This window comes from Equus asinus, chromosome 20 (genome assembly GCF_041296235.1).
Source record: "Equus asinus isolate D_3611 breed Donkey chromosome 20, EquAss-T2T_v2, whole genome shotgun sequence".
NCBI lineage: Eukaryota > Metazoa > Chordata > Mammalia > Perissodactyla > Equidae > Equus > Equus asinus.
The window spans coordinates 75,761,024-75,785,932 of NC_091809.1; the positions used below are offsets into that span (position 1 = coordinate 75,761,024).

The 24,909-nt window shown below is 36.2% G+C and overlaps 1 protein-coding gene across 4 annotated transcripts; it reads right to left on the reverse strand.

The window, feature by feature from the left end:
- Window positions 1–24,661, reverse strand: PCF11 (PCF11 cleavage and polyadenylation factor subunit). Of its 4 annotated transcripts, none has more exons than XM_044752500.2 (16): window positions 24,160–24,661; window positions 20,321–20,446; window positions 18,175–18,363; window positions 17,638–17,832; window positions 15,570–16,687; window positions 14,984–15,164; window positions 14,786–14,876; window positions 12,286–13,850; window positions 10,309–10,408; window positions 6,338–6,457; window positions 5,712–5,814; window positions 3,776–3,959; window positions 3,146–3,301; window positions 2,658–2,750; window positions 2,105–2,140; window positions 1–1,114 (listed from the first exon to the last, which is right to left on the reverse strand). In XM_044752500.2, the coding sequence occupies exons 1-16, from the start codon at window positions 24,349–24,351 to the stop codon at window positions 899–901; spliced, it is 4,665 nt and encodes a 1,554-aa protein (XP_044608435.2). In that variant the 5' UTR covers window positions 24,352–24,661; the 3' UTR covers window positions 1–898. The 4 variants fall into 4 exon arrangements, with proteins under 4 accessions (XP_044608435.2, XP_014695755.3, XP_044608434.2 ...); XM_014840269.3 differs by having other exon boundaries at window positions 5,712–5,817; XM_044752499.2 differs by having other exon boundaries at window positions 14,393–14,876.
- Window positions 24,662–24,909: the final 248 nt, after the last annotated feature.

Sequence of the window (24,909 nt, forward strand, 5' to 3'; positions counted from 1 at the left end):
TTTCTTCATCATTCTATTTATTACATGTATGAATATTAACATCTCATGGTATCCATCTAATTCAGTCAAAGCCAACAAAGGAAAAAGGTTAACCATGTTTCAAATGAACATTCTTACAGATTCCCCTGTAACTTAAAATAGAAATATGTTCATCTGCATTAAATCGTTTGACAATTTGAAAAATGTCATTTAAAAAAAATCACCTTTAGTACTTAAATATACTTATTAATTGTTTGATGGCATCAGTGTCCAAGTTCAAGAATAAAAGTTGCTTCATTAGATACTTTTCAAAAATGGACATCAGGATGGTTCTCTATAGCTGGAGATATATATATGTATATATGCAAATATGTTCTATTTTGTTTTTAAAAATTTTTCAAATCTGGCTTTTCTATTTGAGAAAAGTCCTGCAGTGCTCTCACAACCCCCTTTTGAAGGATAAAACTTCAGACTTTGCTTCTTTGATCATGGGAAGCTACTAGAAAAAAAATCTTATGTGAGGTTGCTGTTTAATTCCATTTTCACCCAATAAAAAGTACAGAAACACTGTCTTTATTTGATGGTGTGCATAAATATTACACTCCATGGATAGCAAAAATATTTTTTATTTATAATTTACAGTTTTGCAAGTGAAAATCGTACATTTTTACACATACAATTTCATTTTGTTAAATTTGCACACATCTACAGAACTTTCACACAACAAGCACCTGAAACTGTGCAGGCAGTAGGAAATGCAAATACTAAAATGTATTTATTAACCAAATGATAGCTGAAGGCCCTGCCTCAGCCAGACAATTTATATAGATATATGTCTATATATACATAAAAAATTCTTCACCTTCTAGATCCAACAGCAGCTTTTTTAAAAAAGAAAAACATACCTTTCTCATTTTATTTAAACTGACTCAACTGTATCATTTTCTGTTTTAATTTCAGTGGGTGTTGCAATGCTTTCTTCTGTACAAGCTGGTGGGGTATCAATTTGTTCTTCCTTAACTTTGGAACTTTCACAGGGTTCCTGCAATTCGTTTTTGACAATGTTCAACATAATGTTCAAGGGGTTTTCAACTGGTGTCTTGCTGGGAGATGGTGTACAATCAAATGAAGACGTCTACAAAATGAAAAGCCCTATAAGTATTGATTAAAGTTCAAAAGTATCACATTAAATGACATTTAGTTCTATAAGACCTTTGTTTGGGCAAAGAAACATACATATAACAAATGTAACTAAAATACCTGCTTCCTCACAAAACATACCATAGAGGCAGCCAAATAATAAAATGTATACTGAGCATTTAACACATACTCAGCAATGAGCTAAACAAAAAAAAACAGTAACTAATGTAAGGCCAAAACAAGTTGATTAGACATGCTTCTATATTTAACCCCACATAGATGATAGTCCCTTACATATATCCTGGGACTTTTGTGACTCCTAATTTCACACATTCACAGGATTTTTGGAAATCCCCACAAACCATCAAAACATCCTAGAAAGTCCAGTCTTTTGACTACCTAAATATATTTTCCAAACTGCCTCTAGAACACAGTGGAACAGTATGTTCCATTGTTTGGTTTAAAAGAATGGTCACTCTATGCATATGAAAATTTGAACTCAAAACAAGAGACTGATGTCGTTTTCAGATTGTATGTGTGATCATTTAAAAATTATTTCCCTATTACATGGTTGAGAGAGTATGTAAAAAAGCAGTAAATGCTACCCATAACTCTAGAAACCTATTCTCATCATGATCCTTCTCCAGTTTCCCTCACATTTTCTCTAGGCCTAGTGCTTTAGTAAAAGACATCACGATTCAGGTGAACAGAATACAAGAAGTGATACAGAAATTTCAAAATTTAAATCAGATGCTATCAATCTAACAATAATATTTAGTGAACAATCTAAATGCTACATAAAAACACAAAAACAGCTCAATCAGGTTAATGATATTTCTCTGATGTAAAAACTAATATGAAGGCATGTGATTTTAAGTTCTGCATAGATCTGGTATTCTATTAATACAAATGTCAACAAAAATAAAAACTGAAAAGAGAATTCATTAATGTAAATGAGAAGAAACACTAACCAAAAAGAACTTACATTTTGATAATCTTCATAACATGATGGATGATAAATCTGAAGCAAAAAGAAAAAGAATAGTAAGTAGGTATTCACATATATCTTCATTCCTAATGGCTATTCTGATAAGATTTTCTGTTTTAATTTAAATCAGAAGACAGCTATCTTTGGAAAAGCGACAAAAATCATTTAGTAGTAAAAATGGGTAAAAAGAAAATTTTCATCATTTCTCTTTAAATTTGCTTTATACATTTAAGTAGATAACATGGTATCTTTTCAAAACAGTAACAATTTTGATGATGAAATATAAATTCAGAATCAAAATAGTGTGGTTTTAGGAGAAAGAAGACTGACTAGATTCAAAAGACCTAGTCTTGGGTTTATGCAACCTCTCATACAAAATGAGTACAGAACTAGATGATTGCTAAGATCCCTTCCAACTCACTCTATGACTCTAAAGTCCAATACCTTAGAAATGCTGTTTTTTATTAAAACCAAAAAACAATTAACATTTTTCTTATCCCCACAAAAAAAACTAATTTTAACACTTCCTTAATAAAGAACTGAAAATTACCTTTCCATCCACTCTAATAGCATTTTTTAAATGCCATTCCTCCTCTTCCTCATCCCAGTATTGTTCAAATTGTTCTTGACAGATTTCACAACTCTAAAATAGAATCATATAAATGAAATTTATATAATAGAACACATCTAATCCCATTAAGTAAAAATATATAAACATTTTGTTAAGTAGAGGAAGGAATCTAAGAGTTTTCTGAAAGTTTAAATAATGTTTAATATGTAATATAGATACAAAATAAGTTCTAAGGATTTAGCATTCTTCCATGCAAAAATAGTTAACGTTTCACTGCTGTTGGTCACTGATATTATCTAACTACAGTGGTTATGAAACCCAAAGCCAGATCATAAGAGTAAAATTGAAGAGTAAAGCTTACAAGAAATCTTAAAATCACTAAAAGAAGGATGTAAATAAAGTGATATGATTATTTACTTAAAGGAAGTGAGGAACTTGAACAGGTAGAAAATTTAACATGCTCTTACCTCAACTGCTCCAGCTGGCCCAGCAGGTACACTTTGGAACTCCTTTTCTTTAGCAGCCTCCTGAGTTTTGAGCACGACTTCTTCATGCACCTTTTCAAAAAACTGGCTCTTTGCACGTTCTTCCAGATCAGCTATTTCCTCAAATTCTATCCAGTCCTTAAAAGGAGTTGATTTAGGAAGAATATTTTCATTTCTTAACTTCTATTGCATATCTTCAATATAATGCCATTTAAAGATAAGGGTACATTCTTCTACAATATGCTTTAATATGGATTATTTAAAATTATACCTTCTCTTTGAACCCCATAATAGACACCAAACAATTAAGATCTTAAGGTTAATTTTCCATTACCTGATAAATTCCATGTATAATTTTTTTACAAATAAAAAATCAGTCACAGAAACTTGGAATTTTACACATAGAAGAAACTTCTGTCCCACTCTGATCTCAACAAAAAGCAAATACATACTCTTCGAATTTCTTTTATTTAAAAAACCTTTTATGTTTGAGGGGTCAATTTTATTCAGAAAATTCACAAGTTAGCTCTCAGCAATTATTTAAACAATACACTTTTAGAATGATCTAATTTAAAAGCTAGAACATAGTTCGGAGGCATATGGATTACTTACTGTTAAACTGTAGTACCAACGTCTATGAGTGACTTTTCTGCTAACATCTTTTTCAGTTCTATTTTGCCGATAATGCCAGTCCAAGTGATCTGCGTATACATCTGTCTGTGATGTTGTAAACCTCATTCCACAAGAGTAACACTGAATACCAGTGTACAGTCGATTTATAACACTATCGTAACGTCTATTTTGAAAAACACAGAAATAATCCTTAGTTTTAATAATGTGGCTTAATGGCCTTTAAAAAAAAGGCATTTATAAATATTTCAGTTTTCCATATTTTAATAATGGTAAAGCCATTATTATGTGACAAAATAATCTTTCAGCCAAAAGTTGGCTGAAACAGTTAATAACCAAAGATCAATGTTATTCTCTTTACCTTAACTTCAGTGAATTTTAGAAGATGGAGTCTATCCTCTTATTGACAGGCCTGACCCAGGTACTTATTTCCTTCTAGCTAAAAATGGAATGATCATCTGCTAATTAATAAGGCAATAGTTTGCCTGTTCTTAGATTAGTGTCAATATCAAGATGGACATGGCAGGTGGATATGACAGAACAATTAGATTTCACCTCTCCAGATCTTTGGAGTTCTGAATAACTCAACTGCCCCACCTGGTCTAAAAGACAGTGAAAGAAGTACAGAAGAAATCATAATAGTCTAGGTAACTAAAAAGAAAACTTAGAAGACTAATCGGAAACTGACGTCAGCAATAATCGGTTTTTAAAATTCTAGGCTCCCTATTTGGAAAGAAGTAGGTATAGAGACCAAGTACATGAACAAACAGGGTAATTATTAACTCCTAAAAAGATTTTTTTAATAGTAGACTAAAGCAAAGCACAGTACACTAGTACCTTGTACACCAGCAAATAAAAGAAATATTTAGAGTCATAACATTAATACTGAATAATGATTTAATGAAAACTGCTTTTATGACTGTATGGGGGAGAGTTGGCAGAATAGTAAAAAAAAGCTAGCTAAATCTTCACTGTCAGGAAGTTAAAGAGATCGTCTAAATGTGATAAATCAAGAAATACGATAAATCAGAAAATTATGTATCTTTTAATAGAGAAGTAAATGCCAGGAACCATAGTTAAAAGAGTTAAAAAATGGTTGCCTCTGAGTGAAGAGTAGTACTAGGAGAAAAGGATGCCATCTTTTATTATAAACCCTGTATTATAAGACTTTCAGTATAGAGCTTTAACTATGTGATAGTATTACTTTGAAAAGAAGAATTGATTTTAGAAGGGTGAAACCCATTAGCTGTTCTATTTTTTTACGAAGTACTCATAAGGATATAATGAATCCATAAAGCAGCATCGATTTTTTTTTATGTAAGTAATATAGGCAATAGAAAATTATCGTAAGATAGGCACCAAATGTTAAGAGTGGTTATCAGTAAGGTGGGAACTGTAGGTAATTTTATTTTGATTTTATTTGTATTTACTAATTTTTCACAATGAACATGCATTACTTATAAAATGAAAACATTTCTTTTTAAAAATTTTAAATACTAGACTACAAAAATCTCATTTTCTTAAACTTCAAAAGCCTAAGAATATCAAACAGGAAAAATGATGATTAAGAGAAAATGAAGATAAAAATTAAGACAAGAGTGATTATCAATACCTAATATTTAAACTCCCTATATTTGCTGTACCAACGCAGATATAAAAAAAACAGAAATTTGGGGGTGGTCTTTTGGCCTAAATACTTGTGCAGCAGAGATATTTTAAAAGGGGATTTAAAAATAAGCTTCCTAAAGTTTATGTTATGTTATATATATTTCACTACATTAAAAAAAAAAGAAATCAGGCTTCCTAAATTTTAAAACAGTAAGGAGTAAAAGGAACAGCACTAGTAATAATGCCCACTGTTATTAAAGTCATTGTCCCTTTTATCTTAAAAAATTAGAAAGAAGATTAGATTACGTACTGTTTCAATTCTTCAATTGTAAAATTGGTAAGATCTGGAACATCTTGATCTTCATTTTGATCTTCCTCCTCTTCAGGGGGAGGCTGAGCAGCAACTTCATTTACTTCTTCAATTGAAAAGAAACATACAAATTTCTCAATACCATTCTCCATGTATTCTTTAGAGGGGAACACTATAGTGCATATATAGCATATAGAGAACCCCATCTTGTCTATTCAGTGTTTCTGATCATACATTTACTGGCCAAGGAACCTAACATAATTATTTTGATAAGTAATATTGGTCTGATCTCTTAAAAGTCAATCTTCAAATTGTATTTCATTAATATTGAAACTATTTTTAAAAGGCTAAATTAACATAGAACTAGTAAACATTCTGCACATAATATTTGCAGGAATGTTAGTTAATTCAAACAGTGTCTGCTATAAAGATAATAGTTCCATCTTAGAAAATTTAAAAAGAATTTCATTATAAACCAATTATATTTGATATTCAAAAAGCAAAAACTATACCTAAGAATTCAATTATTGTAAGAACTTTTATCATAACTTACATCATTATATCATATCACACATCTTTATAACTTAATGAAGCTTTGTGTAGATGAAGTATAGAACCATACTTACGCGTTGTAGCTGAATCAGGCTGCGACAATTTGAGAATTCCTGTTTTTAGCAGTTTTGAAAATAATTCGTTTACATCCACCTGACTGAGATGATTATCAGGATATGCCTTAGGAAGGGCTCCTTTAAAAAAATAACATTCTTAAAATGAAAGTAGAACTTAAAGATGCAAATTACCCTAAGCATTTTTCAAAGTTTTCTTACGATGTCCTATCAACAAATTGGACAAAATCTTGTTAAGGATGAGTGTAATTATCTCGAAAGCTCCTAAAATGAAACTTTTCATTTAGGTAAGCAAATCACCACCTCTTAAAAGTATATTCTAGGACAAATACTGAAAACTAACACTGAAAACACCGACACTTTATAAGGACATATGTATTATCTAAGAAAACCAGCATTACCTACTTTTGCCTAATTAAATCCAGGCTAAAGAAAAGAATAGAGAACAGAAAGCCTCATGCTCTCTTCTATGCAATGCAGCACCACCTCTAGGTCCAACTTTCTAATTTTCTATTCCTGATCTTCAAAGCATATTGGGAAAAGTAGTTTTGTATAGATGAAGTAGAGTACCATCTCTTACCAGAGATTTCTAGGGGAAAAAATACTCAAAGCCTAAGTAGAAGTACTCCTGCCTCTCCCTCGCCCCCATGACTACCCAGGGAAGCTAATGCAGGGAGATGAGCCATGTGGCGGAGTATACCTGCCCCTCTGACCTTGGTGGAATTACTGCCCTTGCAAAGGAGTTCAGGCTGTTGCTGAACAGGTGTTAGGCTTACTAAAGCTTCAATAATTTGAATAAATGAGGATAAGGATAATAATCTTCTCCTTAAGCTCATTGGTGGGGAATCAATCCAATTATATATTTTGCTAAGCACTATTCTAATAATTACAACTCTTTAACTGAACATGTTTTAATGTATTTGCATGTCACTATTATGCATCTCACTACACCTCTAGAAAAGAGTTCTGAACCACTAAAAAGTCCTCTTAATAGCAGAAATTCAGTTTGCATCCACAGTACACATAATCCCTGCCCTTGATCACTGCATAATACTCTATACACAGTGCTTTGTACACAATAGCTAATTAATATTATGTTGAAGTGAAATGTCTGAATACATGAATGAATAAATCAACCTCAACAGTTGGTCAATTACAATAGCATTCCACACACTAGTTTAACATTTACTTTTCAATAGATTTAGCTATTTATATGTCTAAGAGTCATAACTAGCCATTCACATGTGTGTTGGGCAGCCAAGTTTAGTTGTCAAGAACATGAACTATGGATCCAGACTCCTGGGATTGTAACTAGAAATTCAAGTTTCTAGTTGTGTGACCTGATCAAGTTGCTTATCCATGCCCCAGTTTCCTTAACCTGTAAAAGGGTAATAACTGTTCCTACCTAAGGTTATCACAATTTAATGAATTAATATTTGTAAGGCATGGAGGTGTTTGGCACTATATACAGTATTTGTTAAAAAAAAAAAGAAAAAGAAGTCAGGGGCCAGCCCAGTGGCACAGAGGTTAAGTTCACACATTCCACTTTGGTGGCCCAGGGTTCAGTGGTTCTGATCCCAGGTGCACATCTAAGCACCGGCTGTCCAGCCATGCTGTGGCAGGCATCCCACATATAAAGTGGAGGAAGATGGGCACAGATGTTAGCTCAGGGAGAATCTTCCTCAAAAAATAAAATTGAAAAAAAAGTCAATAGACCCTACTACACGCTATAAAGCTCTTAGAAGATTGAACCTTATTAAATTCATCTTGGCACAATGACTAACATACAGCAAATGATCAGGATACTAGGAAAGGGGTGTTTTCACTTTCAACTTAAAGAAGAAACCTTGAGAGAAGCTGAATAGAGAACATCAAATACTTTTCACAACTCTTTAAGAATAAGGAGAACTTGGGGCCGGCCCCATGGCATAGTGGTTAAGTTTGGCACACTCCACTTCAGCAGCCCGGGTTTGGATCTCGAGCACAGACCTACACTAGTTGTCAGCAATGCTGCGGCAGCACCCCATACATAAAGTGGAGGAAGAGTGGCACAGATGTTAGCTCAGGGCTAATCTTCCTCAAGAAAAAAAAGAGGAAGATTGGCCACAGTTGTTAGCTCAGGGCTAATCTTCCTCAGCAAAAAAAAAAAAAAAAAAAAAAAGAGTAAGTAGAAAGTTAAAGAAGGAAGGCATACCTAACATCACATTCAATGCCTCCAACCCAGGGGAATAAGATGTGATATCCTCTGTGACACTGCTATGCCCTGCATATATGCACATACACCCCAAGGTTGTAAACGCAAAAACAAAATGTGCAGTTTTTGTATATTATCTCACACAAAAAAGAAAATTTTGCACACTATCTCACCAACCCCAATACAACAAAATCCTCTACTCAACAAGAAAATCTGAGTTCTAAAGGAAAATGCAATAATATAGCACTTTAGAAGTTAGAAAATATTTTTGTATATACAGTCGTCCATTGGTATCCATGGGGGATGGGTTCCAGGACCCTGAAGATAACCAAAATCCACAGATGGCCAAGTCCCTTCTATAAAATGGTGTAGTATTTGCACATAACCTACACATATCCTTCCATATACTTTAAATCATCTCCAGATTACTTATAACACCTAATACAATGTAAATAGTTGCTATACTATATTGTTTAGAGAATAATGATAAAAAATGTCTACATGCTCAGTACAGATACAACCATCATAGGCCTTTTGATCCAAGGTTGGTTGAATCCGTGGATGCCAATCCAACAGTACACAGGGCCAACTAGACTATCTCATTTGATTTTCTTAAAAATAAAAAATTTCCTAGGCAAATACTGACCTTTATCATATCCTGTCTACAGAGTCAGAAAGTAAACCTCAGAGACGATAACTGCTTATACCATGCCCACCTATAAAGTAGCAGAGTGGAGATTCTAACCCTGGTCTTCTGATTTTAGATCCCAAATGCTTTCCTTCCCTTTTCATTACAGTGACAACAAAAAACATTAAAAATATATATTAATTAATACTAACTGTCAATCTAGACACTAAAAACAAAAAGTTTTCAAATTAACTGAATGAATTTCTTGTGATGACACAGTATAAAAACCAATGCATAAACTAAAGCTCGGCTAGGACTTTCCTAATTATTTCAGAAGTTTTAGAAAAATCCCTTAATATGTAAACTGAATAGTGCCATGCTAGACCATGTTTTTGAAGATGGCTGGTTTTAACAATTCAGAAATAAAGCAAGTACCACAACAATTTGATTGGGCTGGTTCTCAATACATTAACTTTGCAGTTATTTTATAAATCACCATAATTTATATACTTCCCATTTTTTCACATATTTAAAGTGAAATTCATTTTTAAAGCCCTCATATCCAATATTGTTATTGTATCCATAACAATACTGTTATGCCTCACCCCTTAGTAACAAAGACACTTATCAGGGGACCTGGTTAGGGAATCACAGAAGTTTTTTTCTACTTCTCCTTTCATATGTTGTGTACTATTATTTGAGTGCCCATAAAAACATATGAATGAATCAACTTTATAAGGCGATGTTCCCAGTACTCAATGTTTACTGGATCATCACACACATATGCACAAAACAAAAACTCAAACTATCAAATAACTGAGATTTCTGAGGTTTGGCATTTATTTCATTTTACCTCAAAACAAACGTCACACTCCTACCCTACCCTCCTGCTTCCACCCAAGAGGTTTCCTTCCCTTTTTTTATGGTCTACAAGTCCTAGCTAACCATCTCTAGTTGTAAACAGGGTCAGTGTGAATACACATCAACAATGTAAACAGACTCAGAAAGGGAACAAAACATCCAGCCTGAGTAAATTTCTCTAAATTGCATATCCCTTCTCAAAATTGTCATTTTCTAAAATTGACAAGGTAGCTATGCAACAAAACATTATTTGTCTTTTGAAAAACACAAAGTTCAGAAAGTACATACCTGAAGGATTCTGAACAAATGCTCCAGGATTCTGTGGATGAACTGGTAAAAATTGTTGTCCTTGGCCAAATGCCACTGGCTGAGCAACACCAGTCAGAACCTTTAAAAGAAACCTTGGTTTTGAGAACATATTTATATTTTAAGTAAAACTTTAACATTCTAATCACATAAAAATATTTAGATATGCAAGGTCTGGTTTCTTGGATAATAAAGATTTACAAGTGTAATTCAACTGGGTCACTTCACTTCTAGCTTTCCACAAAAAGGAACAATAACATCTCCCCTTATCTGTTTCATAAAATTATAAGGAACTCAGAATGGATGGGCCGCATCTTTGAAAAGTTTTAAGATACCATGCAAATATAACGTAGCCAAGAACTAGCTGTGTGACCTTATACAAATCACTTTACCTTGCTGGTGCTTTCCCTTATTTTACAAATAGAAGTGACATCCAAAGATGTGACCTATACACCATCACAATGGCTAGTTAGCAGCAAAGCTGAGGCCAGAACTCCTGACCTGACTCCTTTCCAGATATCAAAAGTATGGTTTAATTAGCAATCTGAACTCCTTTGTGATCATCCTGCTTGGACATCATACTTTGGGTTACAAAGTTGATTGTAAAAAACATCAAGGGAATGTTAAAAAATAAAGTCATGAAACAAGTACTATACAGGCATACAAATACTATATTCATAGCCCATAGTGAGGTAGGACTTCTACACGTTGCTGCTATGTAAACAAATATCCATTTATAAGCCTGTTCAGTATCCATGTGAACTTTTGATGGTATGTATACATAATAAAAACCCCAATTTTGTATAATGTAGGAACAAGACTAAGTCAAGTCCCATTCTAGAGTATCTGTCAATAAGAGTATCATTTCTTTTAAGAACATACAACAGAGTAACTCTAACTAGGCAGGCCAATTGTTTTTTGAAACCATTGGATATGAACAGAAGACAGCTTTCTATCAATAATTCTTATAACGTGCTTCTAAAATCTTTCTTCTTGTTTTGTATTTTCTTCCATGCAATATTACTAGTGAATTTTTCCTAGTAAGAAAGTTCTACCACATGGAAAAAAAGTAAATTTACCCCAAGAGAATTTCAGCAGGCAAGCAAAAATAGTCATTAAATAGCAACTGAATTAATCACAAACTGTAAGCAAATTACTTCAATATGCATTTTAAAATGTATGCAGAACTCGTGCAAAAGAATACAAACAGGTAACTGTACATATTTAGGTGATATAATGAATACATTTGGGAGGTAAGTCATAAGTTTGCTGTGTTCACACTAATATTAAACAACTGTATTTGACTAGAATGACTGGAAAGCTAGTAAAAAATAGGGAGAGAGAAAAAGAATTACAGACTGTAAAGCATGGGCAATTTGATTTTCTTATTTGTTTGTTTAACTCAGTCTAAGGAAGTTCTTAATCAAAGTCAAGTCTAAAAAATTAGCTCTTAGGTTACGTAAAGATTATCAGGGCTCAACAGTTCTACAATGTAGCAGAGGTCTATGAAACACATTCACAAGTGTGTAACATTTTACTAGCTTTGAAGCCCGAAATAAAAAACAATGGGAGCCTACGTATGTGTAAAGGCAAGGGGTATATGGGAAATCTCTGTACCTCAAATCTCAATTTTGCTGTGAACCTGAAACTACTCTAAAATCTAAATAAAGTCTATTAAAAATAAAAACTGTGTGTGTGTGTGTGACAGAGAGAGAGATTGAGAATGAGATTTCTCTAGATCCTGGAAGAGCTAAGATCAATTTTGGATTTAAATTATAAATTTCAGCCCCAAAAGACTCTCATCCCATTTCCCTAGCATGGGCAGTTTTGGAGTACATTAAAAACTTTCCAATCTATAGAATGAACTATGTCCTGAAAACCTTCCTCAAGCCCTAGAAACATTAAAAATGGTTCATATCTGCATACAACATAGTTTTAGAGTGACTACAACAGGCTTACCTGTTGAGATGCCTGAATATTTCCTACTGTTATTGGAGCAGGTAAATTGCCAAAGTTTCCAAATTGAGAACTCTGAAGATTCTTTTCATCAAAGTAGTGTCCAGAAGCTCTGTTAAGGGGATTCGAGAAATTCTGGTTTCCAGGGCCATGTGGTCCATTAAAATTTGGTCCTTGAGGTGAATCAAATATTTGTTCATGTCTTTGGAACTGCAGTCCTTGGGATGGGGCATTAAAAGCACTGCCAGGTGGATCATTATATGGACCAGTTTGATTGAAAGATACTGATTCAAGCCTTTGTGAAGGATGATTGTCAAATCGTGTGCCTTGAAGACCAAGAGGAATATCAAACCTTGATGCTTGCTGGTGTTGTGGACCATCAAATCTTTGAGGTACACCATCAAATCTTGGTTGAACCTGTTGTCCAGGCGGTCCATCAAATCTCTGTGGGCCTGGCTGACCAGTTCGTTCAAATCTAGGACCTGGCTGACCATGTAATCCATCAAATCTTGGCAAGAGTGATGGCTGACCTGGCTGTCCATCAAACCTTAAAGCATGACAACCTTCAAATCTCGGACCACCTTGACCCAGAGGCCCTTCAATTCTCAGGCCACCTCCTGGTACGGAAGGACCCTCAAACCTCATTCCACCTCCTTGTTGGACTAAAGGTCCTTCAAACCTGATCCCAACCCCTGGTTGACCGTGTGGACCCTCAAACCTAAGGTTCCCACCGAGTTGATTATGTTGCCCTTCAAACCTCAGACCAGCTACTGACTGACCGTGGGGGCCCTCAAACCTCATTCCAACTCCCTGCTGTAGCAAAGGGCCCTCAAATCTGATCCCACCTGCTGGCTGACCATGAGGTCCATCAAACCTAATTGCAGCCCCTGATGGGCCATGACCCCCCTCAAATCTAAGTCCACCTACAGGCTGACCTCGAGGATTATCAAATCTAAGTCCACCCACAGGCTGACCATGAGGTCCCTCAAACCTTATACCACCCACAGGTTGACCCCGATGTCCCTCAAACCTGAGACCACCCACAGGCTGGCCCCCTGGTCCTTCAAATCGCAAACCACCTGCAGATCCCTCAAACCTCAGACCAGGGGAACCTTCAAACCGAAAACCACCTCCTCCTGCTTGACCAATTGGCCCCTCAAACCGCAGAGGTGTCCCTACTGGTCCTGGAGGACCTTCAAATCTCAAAGGACACCCACCTCCTAGCTGACCTTGTGGTCCTTCAAATCTCAAAGGGCCACCTCCCCCCATTTGTCCTGGTGACCCATCAAACCGAAGAGAACCTGGTGCAGGAGGTCCATCAATTCTAGGGCTTAATTTATTAGGTCCTTCAAAAATCATCTTGGTTGGGCCATCTCTCGTTACTGATGGCCTACTAGGTCCATCAAATAATGGTCTGTCTTCAGCTAAAGCTGTAAGTCGCTGATTTGTATCAAGGCCGGCGAATCTCGATGCTGGGCTATCTACAAATGGTTTATCTGAATCTTCATACCTAGGTCGCTTAAGTGGAAAACGATCATTGAATGGCGATCTCTGCTCTTCTCGTACACCTTTTAAAAAGAAAAAAGAAATTATTTTCCCTGCATCTGAATTTATATCAAATTATCTTAAAATCATCTTTCTAAATTCATGTAAATGTATATCCAAAAACATATCTATAACTATCTCACTTTATTAGAGGGGAGGCAAGAGACAGCATCAAGTAGCAGATAAGAGGATGCCCTCTAGAGACAGACAAGCCTGGGTAAAAAATCCCCATTCTGTCAACTTACTAATTATTTGACTTTGAGAGCAAGTTATTCAACCTCTCTGGTCTTGTTTCCTACCTGTAAAATGGGGATAATATATATTCATTGGGTTGTTGTGAGGATTAAATCAGATTACATACATAAAGAACCTAGTAAAGTACCTGACCACAGTTGGCTTTATAAGTATTAGCTCCCTTCCCTTCGAGGGGAAAAAAAAGAAACAAAACAAACAAAAAACACCTGGTAGTCCAAACAGTCACAAAAATCCATCCCCACTTAGCTTGTTCATTTTCCCTTCACTGCTGTGTGATTCAATAGGCATAATCTGATTTAACTTTTTCTACCTTTAGCAGAGACTTGCTCGTCATGTCTTCTCCGGCCCTCATGGGGTGAAAGATTCTCAGCATAAGTACGACTCCCAGATATAGGAGAAAGACGTCTTGCTCTTTCACTAAATTGTTCTTTTCTGTCAAACTGTGCTCCACTATTCCTACTTGCATGTTTAGTTTTGGATGGCTCACATTCTATTCCAGACAACAAGGCATCAGTCAAAGGGTAGTCAAAAATATCAGGATCTAAGAGATCAAGTCTTGGAAATGAATGCTGAACCTGTGTCCTTTTCAGTTTTGCTTTATGTTCATAGTAGGTTAATTCAGCATCAGATAAGAGAGGTTTCTTTTTTAATCCACCTTTATTTTCTTCTGTAGGACTATCCCGTACATTGCATCTATGTTTACCTTCTTGATACTGAAATAGCTGTCGAATTTGATGCACAACAACAAGGAACTCATCCTGTGTAATTTCACCAGATGCTAAACGTTCACTCGTCTGCATAAGGGTGATAAAAGGAAATCAAATATTTTAAATACACAAAGTACGTACAAAAAAAACTTAAACAAAGGAGAACAATGACCACATGGGATCATAGTAACTACCTTTTGCAGTAATTCTCTTTTGCTTGCAAGAGTTAACTCTTTAGGAATCTGAAGATTGGCATCTACACTTAATCGATGCTGCTGCTTTGGGGCTCGAGGTGACAAGATCCCTTTAGTGCTTGACCAACTCTCCCTGTGCCTTAGATGAGGAGATTTACTATGTTCATCACCCTGTTGTAAGCTGAAACCATAAAAGCAGTACGTTACTTCCTAAAAATTTTTTAAATACTCAGGACCATATTTAAGGATCCTTTTCAAAGGATCTGGTTCAAACGAATATATGTAACCATAAAAGTTAATTAATTGATTAAGAGCACAAAATTTGAAGTCAGGAAAATCAGATATTAATTCTGATTCTTGCAAGTCCTAGATCTGCAGCCTTAGATAGATTAACCTTCTAAACTTCAATTTTCTTATCTGTAAAATAGGAATAATAATGGTATTTAACCCATAGGGTTATTAAGAATTAAATGGAAAAACAAAGCACTAATTCTAACACCTGCTAAACATTATCCAATTTTTAAATTAATACCATATTTTAAAATGTACATATTATTCTACTTGACTAAAAATGTTAACATCCTACCTTTTATTTTCTTCCCAACCAGATTTCCATCTTTTGGTAGACTTGGAACTTTGCCAATTTTCTATATTCTCCTTTGGTTCAGTGCCTGACTTTGTAGAATGCTGATTTGCAGTTTCCTGTGGTCGTTCCTCTTCAGTCTTTTTTATTCGCCTTGGATCTCGAACATCCTGTTTAGTACTTCTCTTAGCATTTCTTTCTTCCCTGGAAGGTGGCGTAAACTCCTCCATATGTGATTGCTTAACTCCTGATTGGCGAATCTTTCCAGCTTTGGGTGTCGAGGTTGGAGACATACTCCTTTGCCTTCTTTTGGGTGACCGCCTATCTCTTCTCTTTGGAGAATGTATAATTGGTGACCGAGACTTCGGTGATCGAGATCTTGATCGCTTTCTGGTACTTGATCTCCCTGGTTTTGTCCCCTGTTTTTCTGATTCTTCCGTTATTGTATCCTGTTTTTGTACAATGCCATTTATGATTTTATTTCTACTTCCAACCAGTCTGTGTTCAGATGATTTCATGTGCTCATCTTTATCCTTCTTTTCTGCAGTTTTTCTCTTCTCTTTCACATCATCATCTTTGCTATCAGTCTTATCCTGAAGATGTTTTTTTAATCTTGGATCTCTCTTACTCATATCAGACACCCTTGCACTTTCAGATTCTTGATTTTTCAAGTCTTTTGTGTGGGATAATTTGTTTTTCAAAGGTGATGGTGATTTAGACTTAGATTTAGATTTAGAATCTAACTGGTCAAGTTCTTTCTTGGTTATTTTTTCACCTGATTTACTTTTTTCTTGCTTGGATGAATTCAGTTTTTCAGAGGGTATAGTTTTACTTGTCTTAATATCAGATTGGTTCAATGTGTTCACTAGGAATTCTTTCCTGTGACTCTGATCTTTTCCATGAGAAGAATGTTGACTCATCCTATTAAGACGGGGATCCCTGTTAGTTCCTTTCAAATCCTGAATTTGTAAGGATGGACCTGGACGGCTTTTCTCAGGTTGCACAGAAACCTGATGGGGAGCTTTAACTGCCATGGGGGGAATTTGTGACACGTGTAATTTGGATGGTGCAGATCCAGCACCCAAGTTGGATGTCTCCTGCTGAACACTAAGAGAAACTGCCTGAAATACAAAATAAATGTTCATATTAATACTATACAACATGCAGATTATTTGCCTAGAAATTGAAAACTAAAGAATATAATGCTTTATTCAATAAATTCATTTATTCAAGACTGTCTTAACACTGTATACTTCTAGTGTTTAAGTCCACATTAAAATGAAAAGAAGAGAAAGTTTGTGTATTTATCTGGCCTGTTACTAGTCCTTTACTTTGGGGTTTTATAATATAATCTCTAGGTAGAATGAAAAAAAAATCTTCCCTCTTCCTAATTATTCAGGAATCTGAGCCGGACTGCTACTAAAAAACTGCTAAATAAATCACTGCACTCCAGCTGCACAGGAGTCAAAGAGTCATTCCATCTAAATTCTATGTCATAAAATTGAGTTCCTTCCAAAGCAGCACTGATAATGAACTTATAAAATTCTGCCTTCCTGTACCTCCTCACTCTCAAATAAGTTCAAGTGCTAAGTAAAATAACTTAGTGTAAGGTCAATCATGCATAGAAATATATAATCTTCCCGGCCTCCTTAATTTTGTGATAGCTTTTCTTCCAAAGGCTTCTAAGAATCTGATTTCCACTCATAAAGCATAAGCTGATAAAACATTAAAGATTATGCAAAAACATTGGCCACCACACACCTACCATCTTGGGATTGATATTAAGTCCACGTGATATAATTATTTTAAAAAACTAAGGTGACATTTTATGATAGCAATCTAATAGAAAAGTATTTGAAAGAAAATAGTACACAGTTTATATTCAAGTGAGTTTTACAATAAGGATACAAAATTTTGGTCTAATACATACATCAATTTGCAAAAATAAAAGTGGAAAAAGAATACAGTATTAATAAGAGTAACATGTTAATACAATTCAAATATAAAATAATTACTTCTCTTTTGGAAGACAGGTTTAAAATATTTAAAATGCCAAATCTCCACTACTTACCAGTTGTGCCTTAGCTTGCTCTAGCTCAAGCTCCAGCTTTTTCTGCTGAAGTTCTAACAACTGTTTTTGTTTTGCCAGTAACTGCTGCCTTATTAGTTGTTCTTGGGTAAGATTCTTTTGTATATCAGGAACAATTGGAGGAGTGGAGATGCTAGGGGAACTGACCACTGTGCCAGGTGTTGAAGGCTCTTCAGGCTATAAGAAAAAATAATTTGTTAAAAAATATATATCATAGCTAAAAAAGAAGCTAAGGGGGAACTAAAAATTATCAGTTTATCTCTCAGTACATAAGATCCATAATCTTCAATGGCCAATCATGTTTAAAAGCACACAGAAAACTTTCCAGGAATTTAAAAACCCTAAGTACAAACAAGGCAGATATATTTTAAATGCACTATGAACCTGAGGGGGAAAAAAATTTTTTTAACTGATTCCATACAGGGGCTTCTTGATATTTCCTTCTGGCAAGAAATTTTAGAGAAATCAAAATTTGATAGTTAGAAGTATTAGTTATGTATCACTCATATTAAAACTTACCGATTTATTTAAAAATTTAGGATTCACATGGATGCTAGATGTATTCACATTAGGGGGTAGAGGTTTAATAGGCCAAGCAGGATCTAACGAATTGACTCTGACATCCAGGGCATAAAGTTTCTTCAAAGGGAATATCTCATCCCATGTGGAACGTAATTTAAATAAACTTTTTCTAGTATTTTCATCCACCTAGAACAACAAAACAATTCTATGGCTTGTTAAGTTACTATAGAATGTTTTGCATTATTAAGTATAAAGCCACATAAATCTCTTTCTACTTCACTATAGCACACATACTGCTCATTCGTAAATAATACAACAGTAATAATTTATTTAAGGTATATTTGGTTTGCAAACATAGTTAATAAATTTCTCCCTCAAAAAAAATTAGAAAATTAAAGTTATTATGACCTAGCCTTCACGAAAGCAAACTAGGCAAGTTTTTGTATTTTTAAAAGTACAAAATGTTTCCAAATTTTAGGGCTTGATATAGTATTCCTAATTCTACTCTTACTCTGGACAAAAACATAAAACAACTAGAAAATAGTTTATCTGATGGCTTAAATTTTCAAAATTAATTACATGGTAGTACAAAGTTAAAATTAAGACAAAACTATCTTACTAACCAATCTTCTGCAATACAATACGGTTGGTACCTAGGAACAAGCTGTTTGGGGTATGGAAGGCACCTTAATAACAGAAATACACAAAATCTTACCCACTGATGAGCTTTCATTTTAAATATCTGCTCAAGCTTGTGATAGGCAGAACAACAACAATATTTTTTAAATCGGCCATCAGAGAAACCTAGTACTTGGGAAAACTAAATTAGACTTTCAACTCTAGAATAATAAAGCCTTGACTATATTTGAGTCTTTATATAATAATTATATTTACTACAAGGTCATTTTCATCAACTATAGTGTTAAGGCCCAGTTAGATTTAGTAAAGGTATTTTACCAAACACCCACCTGAATTTGAACATACTGAAACTGAAACCAAAAGGTGGTTTTAGCTCCCCAACTTCTATAATACAAAACTTGCTTCTCAGACTAGACTCAAGTAAGCAGTATGTAACAAAAGTCTACAGTACACTATTAATTAACAAGTTCCTGAATACAATGTGAAATACAGCTTTCCAAATTTCATCTGCATATACTTACTTAGCAGTATTTCTTTTCTCCAAGAACTTAAAGGAAAAAAAATTACTCAAGTAGCAACTAAACATTTTCTGTTTAACAAACAAGTAAAACCTGATACTGAATAGTTCTTTCAAAGTAATCCCAATCCTCCAAGTCTGACAACTATAAGATTTCTCCAGACCCAAGTGCATCTACCAAAATATAAGAACTACCACCAATTTTCGTTAGGAAACAATCTTTAAATCTAAATAACTTATAAATATCTTTCACACTTATACCTAGTGTGAAAGATAAAGCCTGACAGGAAGACAATTACTTTCGCAAATCCCTCCTCTTCAACATAATACTGTATTAACCAAACTACCAGATACAATGTTACAGAAGGAATTTACAATCTCTAGGTACAGAAACTAACAAGACTTTCTTCTAAACACTAAGGGAGGAGGGGTGGTGTTTCCAAAATAACCTAAAGCAATTAACTGGTCGACCATTCACACATACCTAGAACATTCACATAAAAAATAAATACTTGAACAAAGTAACAAAAGAGGAAATATTTCCAGGAAAAAAAAAAGTCACAACAAAAGTCTCACACATCAATCACAAATTGAGACACACTGAGGGATTATGCTTATTTTCTAGATAGGAATAATCAACAGCCTAGCACCAAAAACCTAAACAATGAAATCAGAAGTACTCTTGATAGCTTCAGGTCTTTTTGCCCATATTCTAAGTGATGAACAGATCGTGAATCAAATTAACAAACTCAATTCAAAAAAGCAAAAAATTCTAAACACAAATCCATCTATTCTTGAATGGATAATGTAAAACCTCTAGAATCTGCTCTAAAAATTTAACATAAAACACTAACTTTAGCATGGTATTTGACAAATGTCCAAGAAAATAAAACATTTCACCACCCAAGAAAACCCAACACAAAGACAAATATTTATTTAATCAGGAACATTTTTTAAAAATTCAAATGTTTCTAAATGTATATATACCTTTTCAAACACACAAATAAATGTTGCAACTAGATTTTTAGTAAAGGCAGTGAGATACTCTCTTCCAACGTTTTTCACGATAGAATCCATAAGGTACATAACGGGAAGCTTCTCTGAGGAAGGAGCCTGAAGTAATAAAAAGAAACTGAGAAGTTTAGTATAATGAATTGCCACCAAAGAATTACTTCTTAAAGTGAGTTTTTAAATCTACAATACAGACCTCTATTTCTGTTGATATTAAATACTTTTGAGTATTAACCTTTATGAAACTTGTGTTCAAATTCTCATCTCTTACAATGATCTTTGGTTGAGCATACAAAATAAGCTCAGAATTACCAGATAGAAAAACCATAATCTCCAGTACACACACTCAATACACAATGGAATTTCAGATTCATATGGTAAAAAGACCTGTGTTTTAAGTGACCAAAAAGGGGGGGGAGGGAGGATTATTTTCTGTTATCCAAGTGTAAACTTTGTGACTCACATCAATTTATAATGGTGTACCTAGGACTCAACGACGTTAAGTTTTCAGACTTCTGGCAGAAACCCTAATTTCCACAGGCATATTTTATATGTTAAAATCTATGAAGCTTTTTTTACCTGTAAAATCATTAGGATTACTTCTCTATAATCCAATGAACAAAGAAATTAAGTACACTTCACATATGAAGTTAATGGCAAAAAAAAAACACTTTTAAACTTGCACATGAACACACAGGAAGGTGCAAGTTGTCACTGATACAAGAAAAACCGGATGGAGCAGCCGCTGAGTCATGTTAAACCAGGTTGAACTTGAATCTGGAAACCAGGATTTGTCCTGAAGATTTTCTTCACAGCGCGGACTCTCCGTCGTAATATTTTTCCTCTGACATGCACAAACCAGAGGTTCTAAATTTGTGCAGAGGCAGTGTGGTGACGCTGATACAGGTGGCCCTTTCCAAAGCAAAGCAATGTTGCCCAGTTCAACGGCAATGCCTACCCATCACTGGCTTTTAGAAGGCACAGCAAGATTCCAGAAAGCATCAGCAGGTTCACAGACTTGTCGAGGAGCATTAAGACACACCATACAAACTAAGTGTTAACTCTGACTCCACAGGAGCACCCATGATTTAAACAAAAAAAAAAAAAAAACCCATTTACCCATCCCATGTGTATAGGAATCTTAACCCTGAACAACCTACCCATAGCTACCTGTAGCTAGGGTAGGCTCACAGTTCTGCAGTACACAATGCCATCATATTTCACAAAACCAATTGCCCATACAAGTGTGTGGAAGTGCTCTTGCTTCTGATAAGACCCTTACAACCAAAGTTGGCTAAGGAAACCTCTGAATAACTTGGTATGAAAAATGTCTTTTACGGTACTACCTAACAAAGGGTTCACAAGGCCACTGCATGTGGGTAAACTATTAAGTACCAACATGTCAAATGCTTTATTGCTGTGTCTTCATCTTACCATGTCGTGTTTTACACCATTTTAGTCACTGTTGTACTTACGAAGATAAACAGGCTTTCTTTAAAACCAAAATCTATTCAGTAGGCTAATTTTTTATTGTACAAGTGAATCCTTATATGTAATATTTTTTCACTACTACTGCCTCACGGGAGGAGTCAATTTAGGTGTGAATCCTTACGTTTAGTAATGCTGAGATGCCAGATAAGGACACAAACATTCACCTCCAAAAACACAAAATCAAGCCAGTTTGCTACCAAATGACAGAAAAATCCCTCCCCTCACCCTCAACCCCAACCCGGAATAAGATACTCCCCCCAAGTGACTTTTACACCTTTCCCTCAATCTGGATTTACAAAAATAACCAGGAACCGTGTGCCAAAAAAATTTCAGCGGTCTTTTATCAGCAAATAGTCCGTCTATTTTCACCACTCTGTGTAGCCATACACAAACACAAATTTTAATGTGGTCACTATATTCAGCATTTAGTTTCCACTTCTCAAAGGTCTTCTGGATCCATTAAAAACCAGCAAGGAAACTGTTCTTTGAGTGACAACCTGAGCTGCTAAATATTAGGCTCTGTGGAATATTAGTAATCCCCAAAACACTAGATAATTAGATTTTAAAAATCAGTTATTTTTTTTAAACGCAAGTGCAGTTGTTTTTTAAAAGGCATTCAATGTCAAGTTAAGCCTTCAATAAGGCAAAAACTAAGTTCTCATGTCCAACATGTTTGTGGTATCAATAAAAAGGATGTCGAGTATGAGGAATGCTTCCTTTTTAAATCTCACTTTTAAAAAAGAACAACTGTTTCAAACAGACATTCACAGGAAAAGATGAATGAAGACTTGTATTTTAGCTGTCAGACTGAGCATGACTAACTTGTTGGGCCCTTTAAAAGAAAAAAAAAACCTTACTTTTTGTCCTCTTTAAATTAAGGTATGAAAGGTCTACCTGAAACCGTGTATCTTGTGAACAGATTTACCCAAAAGAGTGGATGGAACCTAAAGAAGAATGAACCCAAGTCACTTAAAGACTTTTGTTTAAAACACACAACCACGTAGATAAAAATAAGTCTTGGAAACAGATTCTACACCTTACAAAGGTAAATAAAAAAGACAAATACATATTTTATATGTTTTATTCACAAATTTTATAATACCAGTCACACATTTCAAAACCATTTATTAGAGTCAGACCACTCAGTTTTACACTAGACAGAAACCGCCTCTAAACAATATATTGGTGGTTGTTGTTAAAGTGGCCTTTTAAAAGGGGTTCACTCTGCTAAAAGGAGGCTCATCCTGATAATTTCGATCACTAACACTAGAAAAAACTAAACCATAAGTACAAGCTTGAAAAATAACTTAAAACGTAGTACTGGGAAGCTATTAAAACTCATTAAGATAACTAAGTTTAACAGTAACTTTACTTAAATGACATATCGCTCCCACATGAATCCACAGAAGAGGAGGACTACAGGGAAACATAGGGTGGCAGAGGACCACTTCTGTCAAGGGGAGAAGAAAAGCACGTCTTCACTATCAGGGAAGGGAGGAAAAAAAGAGAAAAGGAAGAGGAGGAGGGACTCAACTTTTCAAAAAAAAAAACCTACAAGTACTTGTTACCCAGTGGGCCAGTTCTCCACCTACAGGTTGGATAAGATCTCCTCCCCCACCCAAACCCCACCCTCAACCCCAATTTCCCGTATTTTGGGGCAAATTAAACCCTCCGACAGGAGACTAAAAGTTCTATCTAGCCGCCCCCACCCCAAAATGGGGCTGACGGGTGTGAGCAGCTGCCTGGCTGGCAGGGAATGGATTCTCCTCTCTTCCCTTTCGCATCATGTGCTTTTCAGGCGCCATGTTGGGCTCCTAACAAGCGGCTGCTCCACTCGGGGCCAATTCCCTATTCCCACCGACCAACAGCTCGCTCCCAGGTCCCCCTTCACCTCCTTCCAACCCACAGAGCACAATTACTCAAAAGGGGACCGGGGGAGGGGGCACAGGGGAGAACCACCACTCCCCACCTTCCCACGGGGTTAAAATGCTTTTAACTCTTACTTCCCCACACCACAAACTGCCTTTAAGTCTCCCCCTCCCCAAAGGGCTCTATTCAAAGCGTGTGTGTCGGGACATACAATGCGGTGGCCTAAATAGGGAGCTGGTAAGCGGAAGTGGGACTCCACCCTTTATCCTCCCCACTCCCTCCCCCCAAGAGGCCCACGCTCGACGCCTGGGCCAAAGACCGAACCTGAGTTGGAAGGGGAGGGTTGGAGAGGAGGAACACTGTCCCCCCTTTGGATGGAAGCGAGACCTGGGATGAGGCTGACACTAAAATCAGGGAGTATTAGAAGAATAGGAGGCTGCGGGGTGTATAAAAACCTTGGCGGTTTGGGCCTCGATGAGAGAGACGATCTCCTTGGCGAAGGGCAGGTTCTCCTCGGCTAGAATGGTCAGCATATTGATGTGCGGTTTGCTATTGAAGGTCAGGTCTTCGAGTGATGACTGATAATCCCGACAGGCGTCCTCCCGGGCCCCCGCAGTACCGGCCTCGGCCGGCGTCTGCTCTGACATTGCGCCGCGGCCCCCCTCCGAGGTCCGCCGCAGCTGAAGCTGAAGCCGCTCTCGACACCCCGCCTCCCTTCCGACTCCTCTTCCTCTCCCCAGCTCTCTCGCGGCTCCGGCTTCACCACATGCTGACCGCGGAGGGGGGTTGGGGGACGACACAGGGGGAACCTCGGGTATGAAACGCCGCCGTCTCACTGGTGATCTCCGTCCACTTCCAGCCGCCACAGAAGCTTCTTTCTCCACAGACACAAAATGGCGGCGGCAGTGGCGGCTCCAGCTCCAAAAATGTCTGTGTTCCCAACCGCTGCGTCGTGCGAAATGAGCTAGGGGAGGGGAAATGTGCGGTAAAAGGGCGGGGCCGTTGGTAAAACCAGGCGTGATTGGCTCGCCGGGCAACGTCACAAGCCCCGCCCCCGGCCCTTCCGCAGGACGTCCTAGCACCGCCTTCTTCTCGGAGTCCTACCCGGGCTTTCGCAACACCTACAGCTCAGAGGTACGGTAGAAAAGACGGCGCCTCTCATTGGCCGGTTCATAAGGGACTGTTCGGTCATTTGTTACCATAAC

Excerpts from the sequence above, each read along its gene's own strand:
- PCF11 (XM_014840260.3), bottom strand. The coding sequence starts at position 24,351 with ATGTCAGAGCAGACGCCGGCCGAGGCCGGTACTGCGGGGGCCCGGGAG. Across the intron at positions 6,458-10,308 it reads ATTTGTTCAGAATCCTTCAG|GAGCCCTTCCTAAGGCATAT; the intron begins GTATGTACTTTC and ends ATTTTTTTAAAG. Across the intron at positions 5,818-6,337 it reads GCCTGATTCAGCTACAACGC|AAGTAAATGAAGTTGCTGCT; the intron begins GTAAGTATGGTT and ends TTTCAATTGAAG.